Source organism: Felis catus, chromosome B3, assembly GCF_018350175.1.
Source record: "Felis catus isolate Fca126 chromosome B3, F.catus_Fca126_mat1.0, whole genome shotgun sequence".
Lineage (NCBI taxonomy): Eukaryota > Metazoa > Chordata > Mammalia > Carnivora > Felidae > Felis > Felis catus.
Genome location: NC_058373.1, coordinates 48,639,724 through 48,652,315, shown reverse-complemented (window position 1 = coordinate 48,652,315; position 12,592 = coordinate 48,639,724). Strand labels below are relative to the sequence as shown.

Genomic DNA, 12,592 nt, shown 5'->3' with positions numbered 1-12,592 from the left:
GTTAGTTTTAAAAGGAGTACATCTACATGTACTGAAATGGTCCAATGTCTATAATATAACAAGTGAAAAAGATAATCTCAGGTTAAAAAAATGATATACAAATATATGTGTGTGCACATATGTTTATAAATGTATAGAAAATGTTTAGCACACTATATGCCAAACCATTAATAGTGATTGAGGGAGCATATGCTAGAGGTGAGATGGAAGGTTGAATTTTAATTTTATATACTTCAATACTGTTTGAATTTTTAACTGTGGCCACAGAATACTTTAAAATAATAAATTATGATTATTTTTTAATTTTTTAAATGTTTATTTATTTTTGGGGGGGAGGGGCAGAGAGAGAGGGAGACACAGAATCTGAGGCAGGCTCCAGGCTCTGAACTGTCAGCATAGAGTCTGATGCGGGGCTTGAACCCACGAATCAGGAGATCATGACCTGAGCCAAAGCTGGACATTTTACTGAGCCACCCAGGTAGTAAATTATTTAAAATAATAAATTATTTTTTAAATTAATATGCACATGGCATGAAATTAAAAAGGTACACAAAACATGTGTCCTGCTCCTTCTGTTCCTCTCTTCAGAGATGAGCAATGTTAGCAGTTTCCTGTTTAATCTTCAAGAAATATGATACACCTATTTATTTTGTCAAGTAGAAAATTTACAGAAATGGTAGAGTATCAAACACACTGCTCTGTACCTTCCTGTTTTTCACTGACCAATACATCTTAGGGATTGTTCCATACAACATGTACATTCAAAGCCACTTCATTCTTTTCATGGCTGCATAGTATTTCATTGCATGAATGCCATGTGTTACTTTTGTAAACAAACAAAATAACAGGAGGAAAGGGAATAGGAGCTTCTGTGATCTATCACCAGCAAATCAATATCCTTTATGTCTTGACTGTTCCCACTCCCCTGATGAAATAATAAAATGAAATGAGCGGAAGAGAGAATAGTCAGGTGGAAGAGAGGAGGGAAAGGGAGCAGAAAGGTAGATCTGCTCTTGGATATTCACATAGGTATTTATACAAAACTATCTACCCTGAAGCTTCTTGAAGAAGGTGCAAACATAGAAGTCAGCAAACTTTTTCTGGTATGGTCCAGATAGTTAATCTTTTTTTGTGGACCATACAGTCTCTATTACAACTCCTCAGTTCTGTCAGTGTAATGTGAAAGCAGCCACAGGCAATACTTAAACCAACAGGCCTAGCTGTGTGCCAATACTTTAACCAGCATACAGTGCCTTGCATATACTAGCCCTCAATAAATATTTACTGATTGAATGAAGAGTGGGGGACTGCCAACTGGAAATGACCATAGATCCTCAGAGAATAATCTCTTTCTTCCACTGAAAGGTCTCCTTTGATGATGCACCTGAGAGAACTGGACACATAGATCTCATCATGGCGGTACCTGTTGGAATACGTGCGTCTGAACTCCATTTCAGCAATTTTGATAGTGGTTGCTGGAGGGAGAATGCCATCTATCCCCCTGTTTAGTCAAAGTACCTTGGCTCTTAGTCAAACATGTGTGCCAGTGATAGATGTGGTATAATTGAGAAGAAGAAAAGTAGTCCCTGACATGCAGGACTTGGCCTGTCACTCATCAGTAGGGTCAAGACAAAATCAAGACCACTTTGTAATCATGCCTGGACACAGACAAAATGTGAACACTGTCCAAGCCACAAAATACCAAATATCTCTCTCTCTCTGACAAATATGAGAGACCGCTGCTTTTTACTAATTATAGCTTTAGCCTCACTATACATAAGATGTGAGATACCCAATCACAGAATCACTCTTGCTTCCTGACAGCATTCAACGCAGAGCAAAGTCTTGCTTCCTTAAGCCCTCCTCAAAATCACCTAACATGAACCCAAATCCTTCAAGTCTTTTCTAATGTTCTCTTACGGGGACACTCATGGTGTGTGTTCTCCTTGCTGAAATGAGTAATAAACCCAAACTGTTAATTACAAGTGTGTTCCTGGGAGTCTCTGGCTGGAAGGGACTATTTTATGTAATGGACATTTAGACTCCAATGACTATTTGGATTATCCATGACTCTGCTCCATACTATTAGTGGAGATATTTGAAACATGACCATACTATAAAGTCCGAAAGTCCCTAACACGTTATTACATGCCATTTAAGACAACATTTTTTTCTTATCACAAGAAAAACATTTTGTAGCTATGTGAGGTGATGGATGCTACCTAGATTTAGTGTGGTTATAATTTAGCTATAATATATACGTATATCAAATCAGTATGTTGCATACCTTAAACCAATAAAATGTCGTCTGTCAATTACGTCTCAATAAAACCAGGGATAAAACACAAAATTTCACATAAATGTTCGATACTGAACTGAATAACACATATTTTATAAAATCCTGAAGCTACAACAAAATCTAAGAGCATCTTACTGAGCTGGATACTGGCTGTCCGGTGGCTGAATTTCTACACATAGTGAGTCTGGCATTCAATTCTTCTGCAAGATGAGTTTGAACATCCAAGTTATTTGATGCCGGAGGTGATGGGAAGGCCCGATTACTATCCATGGTGGCTTCATCTTCTCTTATAATTTCCCAGTTCTAAAATAAACAGAATCATCTTAATCCACACATACTTTGATCTATTGCTTTAACATGTGTCTATTGGTAAGAACAAGAAAATCATTTCTACCTCGGAAGACTCTCGATTATCAACACTTTCTGTCTCCTCAGATATTTGCCGCCTTGTGGTAAATGCACGTTGTGCCTGCAGTTGAATATTACCATTCTCAGCATCCGTTAGGCTGTCCCTGTATTAGAGATATACAAGCCATTATCCATGTCTGAAGACAGTTAAGATGATAGTCACAGATACTGTGACCATTTAAAAAAATACCTTATATCAGAATTCACTATTTGGGTCAAAGGCTATTTCAACATGCACAGACTAGGTCATGGGCACATTGGTATTTTCAGAGTACCTTATGGAATTAAGGCTTTGTGCAAATGTGTAACATGTCTGACTTTGATATTTTACTTTATCACCATGTCTATACAATACTGTTTGACATGGAAGGGCTTTCAAAAATATTTGTTGAATAAATATATCTGAGAGCTTCATAAATAATTTCATTACATTATTATTTTGCCATGTTATTTATATGAGTAAAATCTAAAATAGCTCTAGAGAGATTATAAAAAAGAAGCTTTAAGAGTTACTTATACATCTTCATGAATCAGTTGGTAATATTTTCCAGAATCAGTATTAAGCCAAGAGTTGAGTTACCCATACAAGAATGCAGAGGGCAAAATAAAAGATCATGTAAGATGATCATGTAAGATCATGTAAGATCATGTAAGATCATGTAAGAAACACTATAATTAAAAACTTAATAGATTACAGATTAAATAGTATCTGATTTTGATCATTTACAGAAATAGGCATGGTCTGAAAAATTATCATAGAAAAGGCATGTCTGAGTGTAGGAAAGTTATATAAATCAGACTGAACACCATTACCCCATTAATTACTTTTATTATTCTAGCTATTTGAATTTAGTACAACCAGACCATCAGATCAAGAATTTTATACAAATATTTAATAACAAAATTATTATTAATTTATTTAGTGCCATATAATCCCAGGATAGTCAAAAGATCAGTTCTTATTGTACTATTGCTGAAGAAAATTCAATTTTGACAGATGACCTTAAGGGAGTGCTTCAGATTTTTTTCCCCTAAATATGTGATTTAGGCTAACTGAAAATGACATCAATGGTAGTGAAAGAAATGTATCCTGCTCAAGTCAGGCCTGCTGAGGTATGCAGTAGGACAATTTTGTAGAGTTCTATAGTGCCTTCATATTTGCAATCTGTACAGATCTCTACAGAGATAGATGCTTCTGTACCATGAAGAACTATGACCACTGATTTGCTTTAGAAGTATCTGAGAACAGAAACTACCTATGAAAGTGCTTGGACTGTATCAGACCCAAAATACCAAAGCCGAAAATTAGAAGGTTAATGGACAAATAAAAATTTTAAGTCTCTGTCAAAAAGTAGAAGACTAAAGAAAGCCTCATAAGACTGTAAGGGAGGAGATGTGGAAGGGTATTTGATACTAAATGTGAGTAATGGGCCATTTGTAAATGTATATGTATAACATATGGTCTGATGGTAATAAAAGAAAAATATCACTGAGGAGACATCAATTAGAATACCTCAAAGGTCATTCTATCCTTGATCTGTGTGCACTGGAAATTATGTATACACTGACCAGACTGGCAAATGAGTGTTTAACAAAAGACCCTTGTTATTCAGTCCTCTATATTTTATAAGTAATTTATATTTAAAAATAGTGTACTGTAGAAATTAACAGTTTATTATAGTTTAGTAACAAGCTACAAAAATTTCCAAGATTTTTCTAAACCAGTCTAAAGAGAAAAATGTATCCTTTGTGCCTACAAAGTAATTTAAAATAAAGAAGCAATTAGAAGAGTGGCATTTGTGACTCAAATAATTTTGAATATTACAAAAATCATTTAATAAAAAAACAGGATGGCATTTTAAAAGTCCTGAACCACAAAAATCCTCATATTTTTATAGTTTATGGATTCCTACACCATTATTAATCCATTTGAGATATGACTGCAAAATAAAAATCTGTGGTCAAAATGTATTCAGATTACAAATGTGAAAGTCACCAGCACATACTGAGGGGTTGGTCTTTTCCACTGTGTTCTTCTAGATTCATGGTTTACATAGTAGGTCCTTCCAAGAATATCCTGCCTCTCTTCCCATCCTGGAGGTAGAGGAGAAGGTTCTTGTTGTTGCTGCAAATGGCAAGCAGCATCCGGTTGGTCCAAAACAACCCAGCCAGGCTGAAAACCAGAGTGGTAACAATTAAGTTTGTTCTTGATCTTTTTCACCTTATAAATTATGCTGGAGGAAATTTAAAAAAGAGATTTAGCATATCCAGTTCCAGAAATTATGCAAGGACAAAATTTGCACAGTGTCTACCTTTAAGACCATAATATGAATATTTTATGATAATGAAGACTTTTTTTCCCAGCAAAATAATAACATTTAAGTTCCGCTTGAAACTTTTAACATTTTCCAAAAAAGTTTTAAAACATACCTAAGAGGAGAGAAGAACAGAACTTCTAAATAAACAGATAATGATGGAAAGCACTGAGAAACATAATTTAAACTAGTGTAATCTTAGGCTATTCTCTAAATTATAAGCAAATGAATGAAGGACACAAATTTTGTCTTTCCTCCAGAGAAAGCACCTTGTTTATAATGGAAATCAGCAACTACTGGAGACCTGAAAAAAGATCATTAAACGAAGCTCAAATATGTATAGGCATAGCAGGGAAAGGCAAGCGATGCAGAAATAATTGCTACAGTCAACTTTCTAGCAACTGAAAAGCCATTATGATTCTCTGGTCTGATTTTTCTCTTTCTCCTATGGACCATGGAAAGGCATTTTGGTCAGGTCATAAAATAGCCAAAGAAATTAAAGTTCTGTTTGTTTTCTTTGTTTCGTTTAAAAGACAAGAAGACACTGGAAATTTCCTCTGATATAGTGAGGGGCAAATATACATGAAGCCTAAGCTAGGGTGGTTAGGGTAAGGAATTACTTGAAAGGTAGTAAGAGTTAATGGCATGTTTTTACATAAGAAAACTCCTAACAGAAAAGGCAGTAGTGAAAGGTCCCACTAAATACCAATAACGCTAGGAAGGCAGAAATAAATGAATAAAGAAAACTTAAAAATTCTCCTAAAGAGACATAAAGAAAGAACTGAATGAATGAAAAGACATAATATGATCTTGGTTAGGAAGACTCAGTCTCACTAAGGTATCAATTCTCCCCAAGTTAATATATAAAGTTGCCAAGATTCCGCTAAAACTACATTACAGATTTTTAAAAATAATGGGACAAGGCAATTCTCAAGTTCAAACAGAAACACAAACAAGCAAGAATAACCACCACAGTTCTAAAGAAAAAAGAAGGGGGAGCCTGGGTGGCTCAGTTGGTTAAGCTTCTGACTCTTGGTGATCTCATGGTTTGTGAGAGTGAGCCCCACGTCAGCATAGAGCCTGCTTAGGATTCTCTCTCTCTCTCTCTGTCCTTACCCCACTCACATGCATATATGTGCTCTCTCTCAAAATAAATAAATAAACTAAAAAAACAAAACAAAACCTTACAAACTCTATACAGCTTTTAAAAAAAGGAGTGAATATTAACCCTACTGATTAAAATATATTACAAACCACAATAATTGGTACACACATGGACAGACAGCTCAATAGAATGGATTCGAAAGCCCAGAAAGAGACTCAAATTTATTTTTTTTTAATTTTTTTTAACATTTATTTATTTCTGAGACAGAGAGAGACAGAGCATGAACGGGGGAGGGTCAGAGAGAGGGAGACACAGAATCTGAAACAGGCTCCAGGCTCTGAGCAGTCAGCACAGAGCCCGACGCGGGGCTCGAACTCACGGACTGCGAGATCTTGACCTGAGCCGAAGTCGGCCGCCCAACCGACTGAGCCACCCAGGCGCCCCTCAAATTTATAGGAATTTAGGATATGATAAAGACATTTCAAACTTGTGAAAGAAGAAAAAAATTATCTGGGTTTCTACCTTCTACCAGGATGTTATAGACTGAGCAATGTTGAAATGTTAGAAAGCAAAAACAACATGTATTACAACAAAGCTGGGGGATTTAAAAAATATAATCTAAGAGTGGGGAAGCTTTTAAGTATGAAAAAGAAGGTTGACAGATTTGATTACAAAACCCCCCAATTTGTACATGACAAAAACTACCAAATCAAAATGGAAAGAAAAATGGGAAACTGAGAAACATATTTGTTACCAGAGTAACAGGCAAAAAAATAATTTCCTTAACTTATACTGTCTTTCTTTCGAAGCACTGGGTGGGGATCTAGCCCTGAAGGACTGCTATTTGCTGGCCAGCGGATAGCTTAGAAGGTGGAAGAGAATTCTTTTATGTCAGAAGGCAAAATCTGACAAGAAAGGATCAGGGAGAAGAGCTGGGAAGGAAAGGAATCTTTTCTGGCATCAGGGAGAAAAGGACAGGGGTTTCTCCAGCAAGGCGGATGTCTCTGGCTGGTCTGGTGGGAGGGTTCTAGACTGAAGCAGGACAGAAAGTGAACAAGGGTGGGGTGGTGGGTACGGAGAGAGGAAGACAAAGAATTTGTCTGGAAAAAAAGAGATCTGGATGGGAAGTAAAATACACTCCTTTTCTTTCTTACTCTTCTCTTATTTTTTCCTTTTTACCTCTTCTATTGTTTTCCTTTCTTCCTCTTCTTTAATTTTGTTTCTTTATTTTTATTGCTCCATTCTCTTCTTTCTCTTTATCCTCTTTTTCTTTCCATCTATGTTTACCTTCCTTTTCTCTCTCCTTTCCATTCCTTTAAATGATCATAATATAAGATTTACATTCCTAAAAATTAGTCTTGTATATATTAAATCAAATTTTAGTTCTCTGGTCTTGATTTTAAAAGTATGTGAGTTGAATTTTTATATTTTGCTCTCTTGAAAAAAGTTTGTTTTTAAAAATATGGTCATTGATTATTTTTCTGTAGATCAATGAAATTTATTAATAAAAGGGTCCTCACTTCTGCTGTAAAGGATTGTAAACATGTTTAGAGCTCAAAAAATGGTACCAGAGGGTTATTTTTTTTTAATGTTTACTTATTTTGAGAGAGAGAGAGAGGGAGAAAGAGAATGAGCAGGGGAGGGGCAGAGAAAGGGAAAGAGAGAATCCTAAGCATACTCCATGCTGTCAGCGCAGGAGCCCAATACAGGGCTTGATCCTACATGATCATGACCTAAGTGGAAACCAAGAGTCAGTTGCTTAACCAACCAAGCCACCCAGGCACCCCAAGATTATTTCTTTAAAATCTTCTTAAAGATGTCTCTTTTAAAGGTCTACTTAGTGAATTTATGCTATCTAAGTAAACGAGAAGGGGAAAAGCTAATTTAAATTTTTTTTTAACGTTTTATTTATTTTTGAGACAGAGAGAGACAGAGCATGAACGGGGGAGGGTCAGAGACAGGGAGACACAGAATCTGAAACAGGCTCCAGGCTCTGAGCTGTAAGCACAGAGCCCGACACGGGGCTCGAACTCACAGACCACGAGATCATGACCTGAGCCAAAGTCGGCCGCTTAACCAACTGAGCCACCCAGGCGCCCCAGGAAAAGCTAATTTAATTGAAGGCCCAGTTTTTAAAAACTTGTTTCAAGTTTGAGAAAGTGCAGTTGTACATTTGAATACTGTTTAGAAAGACTGAGTTTTCATTTTTTTTTGTATAGAATGCCTCCCTATTAAACATATATCAGCTAATACTCTTCATGAAATATTTTCTAAGTATCAATGTTATTTAATTACTGATAAGCTAGTATGTGATTGCCAACAATTTAATGGAGTCAAAGAAGGTCAGAAAGAAAGCATTTAGAGTTACAACACACGTTATATGTTATTCTTGTAAAATACATACAACTAAGTCTAAAGTTGCAAAGGGTACAAAAATCGAATGTTAAACAATAATCTATTACAGCCAGACTTTGACATACTAAGAAATACAAATTGCCTGAGTGAGCCACTCTTTTGAAAATGCCATTGTTTTTCTTTAAATGGTAGAATTTATATATTCACAAGCTAGATGTCAAAGACAAGACTTCTCTGGTCATTAGCTACACAGAAGATAAATAAGCATAGACTCATGTGTTTGAATTCCTAAGGCCTTTCATAAATAAACTCCTACATGCTTACATATACTGAAATTATAAGGTGCATTCTGAGGGAACTCAAACATTGAGACCTGAGGCCACAAAATGAAGTGAAGGAACTCTACTCACAGACACTAAACTGTGAATAAGGTACCTATGATACGTGTGTGTGGGCAAAACTTGGAGCAGGTTACTAAATAATGAAATGTTGTTAAGTTTTTTTAAGTTACTAAATTAAGAATTTTCTTTCTTTATAGCAGGCATCCTTCATTTCAAACAGTATTCATTATGCAGATACCCTGCGCACCAAAACGTCAGGTAGAGAAACTTCGACCCAATAAATACCTAGAATTTTAAAAAAGCGATTTTTATATAATAAGCTAGAGAAAAACTAAAAAAGAAAAGGTAATCAAATAAACAAATATAGGCTTAAGAGAGGATACCAAGTTTTTTGATTGCCGGACTAAGGGCAATTTTTTTCCTTCTATTATTACAGCTTTCCCCCACAAAGTAAAATCTTATTAGTGCATATAAAAAATTCCCAGAAAGCTCTCTTGCAAAAGCATGGCTTGTTCTCAAGCTTTCTGACCCAAGGTATGTGGGTATCTGAGGTAGAGTCCAGTGCTTGGGAGGTCCTTTACCTTCACGGTTCTTCTGGAGACCTAACCAGACCCTCAGCCAAAGAGGCATGACTGTTGAGGAAGGCACATGCAAGAAAACTCTCCAAATTAAGGGTGCTTGGGTGGCTCAGTCGGTTAAGCATCTGACTCTTGATTTCAGCTTGGGTCATGATCTCAGGGTCATGATCTCATAATTTTAAGATTGAGCCCCACATCAGGCTCCATGTTGAGTGTGCAGCCTACTTAAGATTCTCCCTCTCTCTCCCTCTCTCTCTCCCCTTCCCCTGCTTGTATTTTTGCTCTCTAAAACAAACAAACAAACAAACAAACAAACAAACAAACAAACAAACTCTCCAAAGCATATTGGTGCCAATATACTATGTGCTTTCAGTAAATGTTGTTGCTTCAGTGGGAAATTCAAGACAGGGTTCTTTTGTTCCCTTTTCAAATCATGAGTTTTTCTGCTGGAAGAAACCCTAGAGGTCATCTGGTACAACAGTCATTGTACAAATGAAGACACTGTGGTTCAGAGATATTGAATGACACACAGTCACTCGGCTCACTAGTACCAGAGCTCGGGACTAGGATTCCAGTCACTAACTCCCTATCCAATTCTATTCCAAATACATGCTCTCTGCCTCTTCCTCATTCACCCTTGATGCATGTAGCCCCGCCCAAATAGTTGACTTGGACTTCTTCATATCCTGTCATCCACGAAAATTATTAAATTCTATTTGCCTCGAATAAATATGGCCTTTTATTAGATCACTTGAATTTTTCCCCCCTCCATTCCCCTCCTTTCCTATGAGTCCTCCCATCCTCACCGCAACTATGAGAGGAAAAGTAACAAGAATTATATTTCATAAAAGAGTTCCTACTCAGTAGTCTCCTTAAAATTTCTATATATTTAGCTTACAAATAGTAAATTACATTCTTACTTTAATGGAGGAGAATATGACATGGTTTTAGAAAACCCTGAAAAAACACAAAGAGTTGATAACTTAATTACAATAAATACTTTCATTTATAAACATCATATTCCCTATTCACTAACCTTTAAGAATGCCCTCAGTAATGGCCATTAATTCTACAGAAATGTCCTCAGAGGAAAGAAATGTTTAATGAATGATTAGGTAAAATAAACAAATACCCAGGTATATAATTTTTATTGCACACATTAACTTTATTGAATAAAGTAATTTTTTCTTCAAGGTATAGTAAAATAAGAAATGAGATATTTTCTTTTCATTGAACCAAGTATTTATAAAATCTCACCTCTAATTCTTCAGTCTGTTCTGTATTATCTTCTTCTGAGCCACTGGTTTTAGGTAAATAAGTCATTTTTAATCTCAGATAACCTTTAACTCTTGATTTGTGACTGTAGAAAAGAAAATAATTATTCACAAAACTTTAACACTTAAGAAGAAAAGCACTCATTTAACTAAAGTTTAACGAATACCTACTAGCTACTAGAGGAGACCCAAAGACAAACTCTACTACAAAAGACAGCTAGGAAAAGGAGTGGGTGGTGGAGAAAAAGTAATAGACATAAATAAATAATTGTTATGAAATAAATAAGATGCTAAGGAAGTTTGAGTAAAAGATCAGGGAGAACGTGAAGGAGTTGCATCTGAATTGGTGCTAACAGATTGAGGAGGATTTTGATCCGTGGCAGTGAATGGAAAGGCATAAGAGTGGAGAAAAGACTAAAAAATGAGGAAACGATGGGAAACCTGGGGTACACCGAAGGAAAGGGCAGTTGTTGGGTTTGGCTGGCTTACAGGATACACAGAGGAGGAAGGGATGATCCAGATGATGAGGTCCACGTGAAACAAGAGAACTTTAGATTTTGTATACTCTGTGAACCCAGAGACTTTGGCGGACAGGGAAAGGCAGCCTCAGAGATATACTTTGGGGATACTTATCTAGTCATACTGTACAGGATGATAGAAAAGTGGAGAGCAAGGCCTGATAACTGTCTGAAACCTACTCTTTCTTTGACAGCTGTTTGAGTCTGTCACACATTAATTTATCTATTTTATTTTATAATGTATATGAACAACGTCTTTGCATAATGAGTTGTCCAAGCTAAAGATTGCTGTCCATTGTATTAATATTTTAAAAGTTTTAAATCTGTCTATTTGTCCCCACCAATTTCAACATCCTATACACTTAAAAAGTTCTTCCTTGTCCTAGTTTTCTGCAAAGATATTTTGGTGATTTTCATAGACATCAGTTATGTAACCAATTACTCTTTGTCTTTCTTAACAAGAAAGTCTTATCTTTTATTCTATCTTTTATTGAAAGGTACTCCCTTCCCCACCCCACTTAATGCCTCCTCCCTTAATCTTTTGTACAGTTCTCATGAGTTTGGAAACTAGCTTTCCTGAGTGGTCAACAGAATCCCTGATGTTTATTTCCAAGGCCACTAATGTGGCTTGTGTCTCCATTTTTTAGGGGGATGTGAACATTGACTTGCTACTATAATGGATGGATACAGAAAACTTGCTCAAATAATGTTTTATACAAGAGTTTCTCTATAGTGACATTTTCATGTCTTTCAAACTAGACATTAAGCCTGTGGGTTTGGACTTAATGGGGCTCAAAAAGTGTAAGAATGTAGTACATTTCCTATTTGATTTCAAGTTCTTTCTGCACTTGCAGTGATAGTCCATACAGACAGAAGATATAAACTATTATATATATATATATATATTTTTTTTTTTTTTAAAGAGAAAGACACTAGAAAGCATTTGAAAAAGTAAAAAGCAGGCTACTAGGGCAATTAAGAGAAGAAACATTTATTTATTATTGGTATGCAGATGCCACAATCAGTTTAAAAAGAAAAGAGATTTATATTCCAAGACTTCTACAGAAGTGAAATATGTGACTTCTCTTATAGAATATAAATATTAACAGAGAGTACTGTCCCTTTTATTTTGCTTTAATAATTTATATTACAAAGAGTAAATTTTTTAATGAAAAATTTTACTCAGTTCCCAGAGTATATTTTTCTAATGTATTTTCTAGTTTAAAAAACAAGACAAATACTGTTGTTCTGCAGATGTACTTCTTTATTTTGACTTTGACCTTTTTGACAGTAAATCAATACATCCTCACTAGATTTTACTTAACTAGGTGGCACAGAATATTAAAAGGAGGTTTTTTTTTTTTTTTTTGTAAAGGAGTTTCATTTACAGCTTAAACAA

General features: G+C 35.6%; 1 protein-coding gene across 6 annotated transcripts in view; it reads right to left on the bottom strand.

The window, feature by feature from the left end:
• NEDD4 (NEDD4 E3 ubiquitin protein ligase) overlaps positions 1–12,592 on the bottom strand; it is a 139,071-nt gene that overhangs the window by 28,900 nt on the left and 97,579 nt on the right. For all 6 annotated transcript variants that reach the window (XM_004001640.6, XM_019832379.3, XM_045059280.1 and 3 more), the window contains 4 exons: positions 10,659–10,761; positions 4,714–4,880; positions 2,694–2,811; positions 2,435–2,602 (listed from right to left, as the gene is read on the bottom strand). In XM_004001640.6, the coding sequence (XP_004001689.1) occupies positions 2,435–2,602; positions 2,694–2,811; positions 4,714–4,880; positions 10,659–10,761 (556 nt within the window). The remainder of the gene's footprint in view (positions 1–2,434; positions 2,603–2,693; positions 2,812–4,713; positions 4,881–10,658; positions 10,762–12,592) is intronic.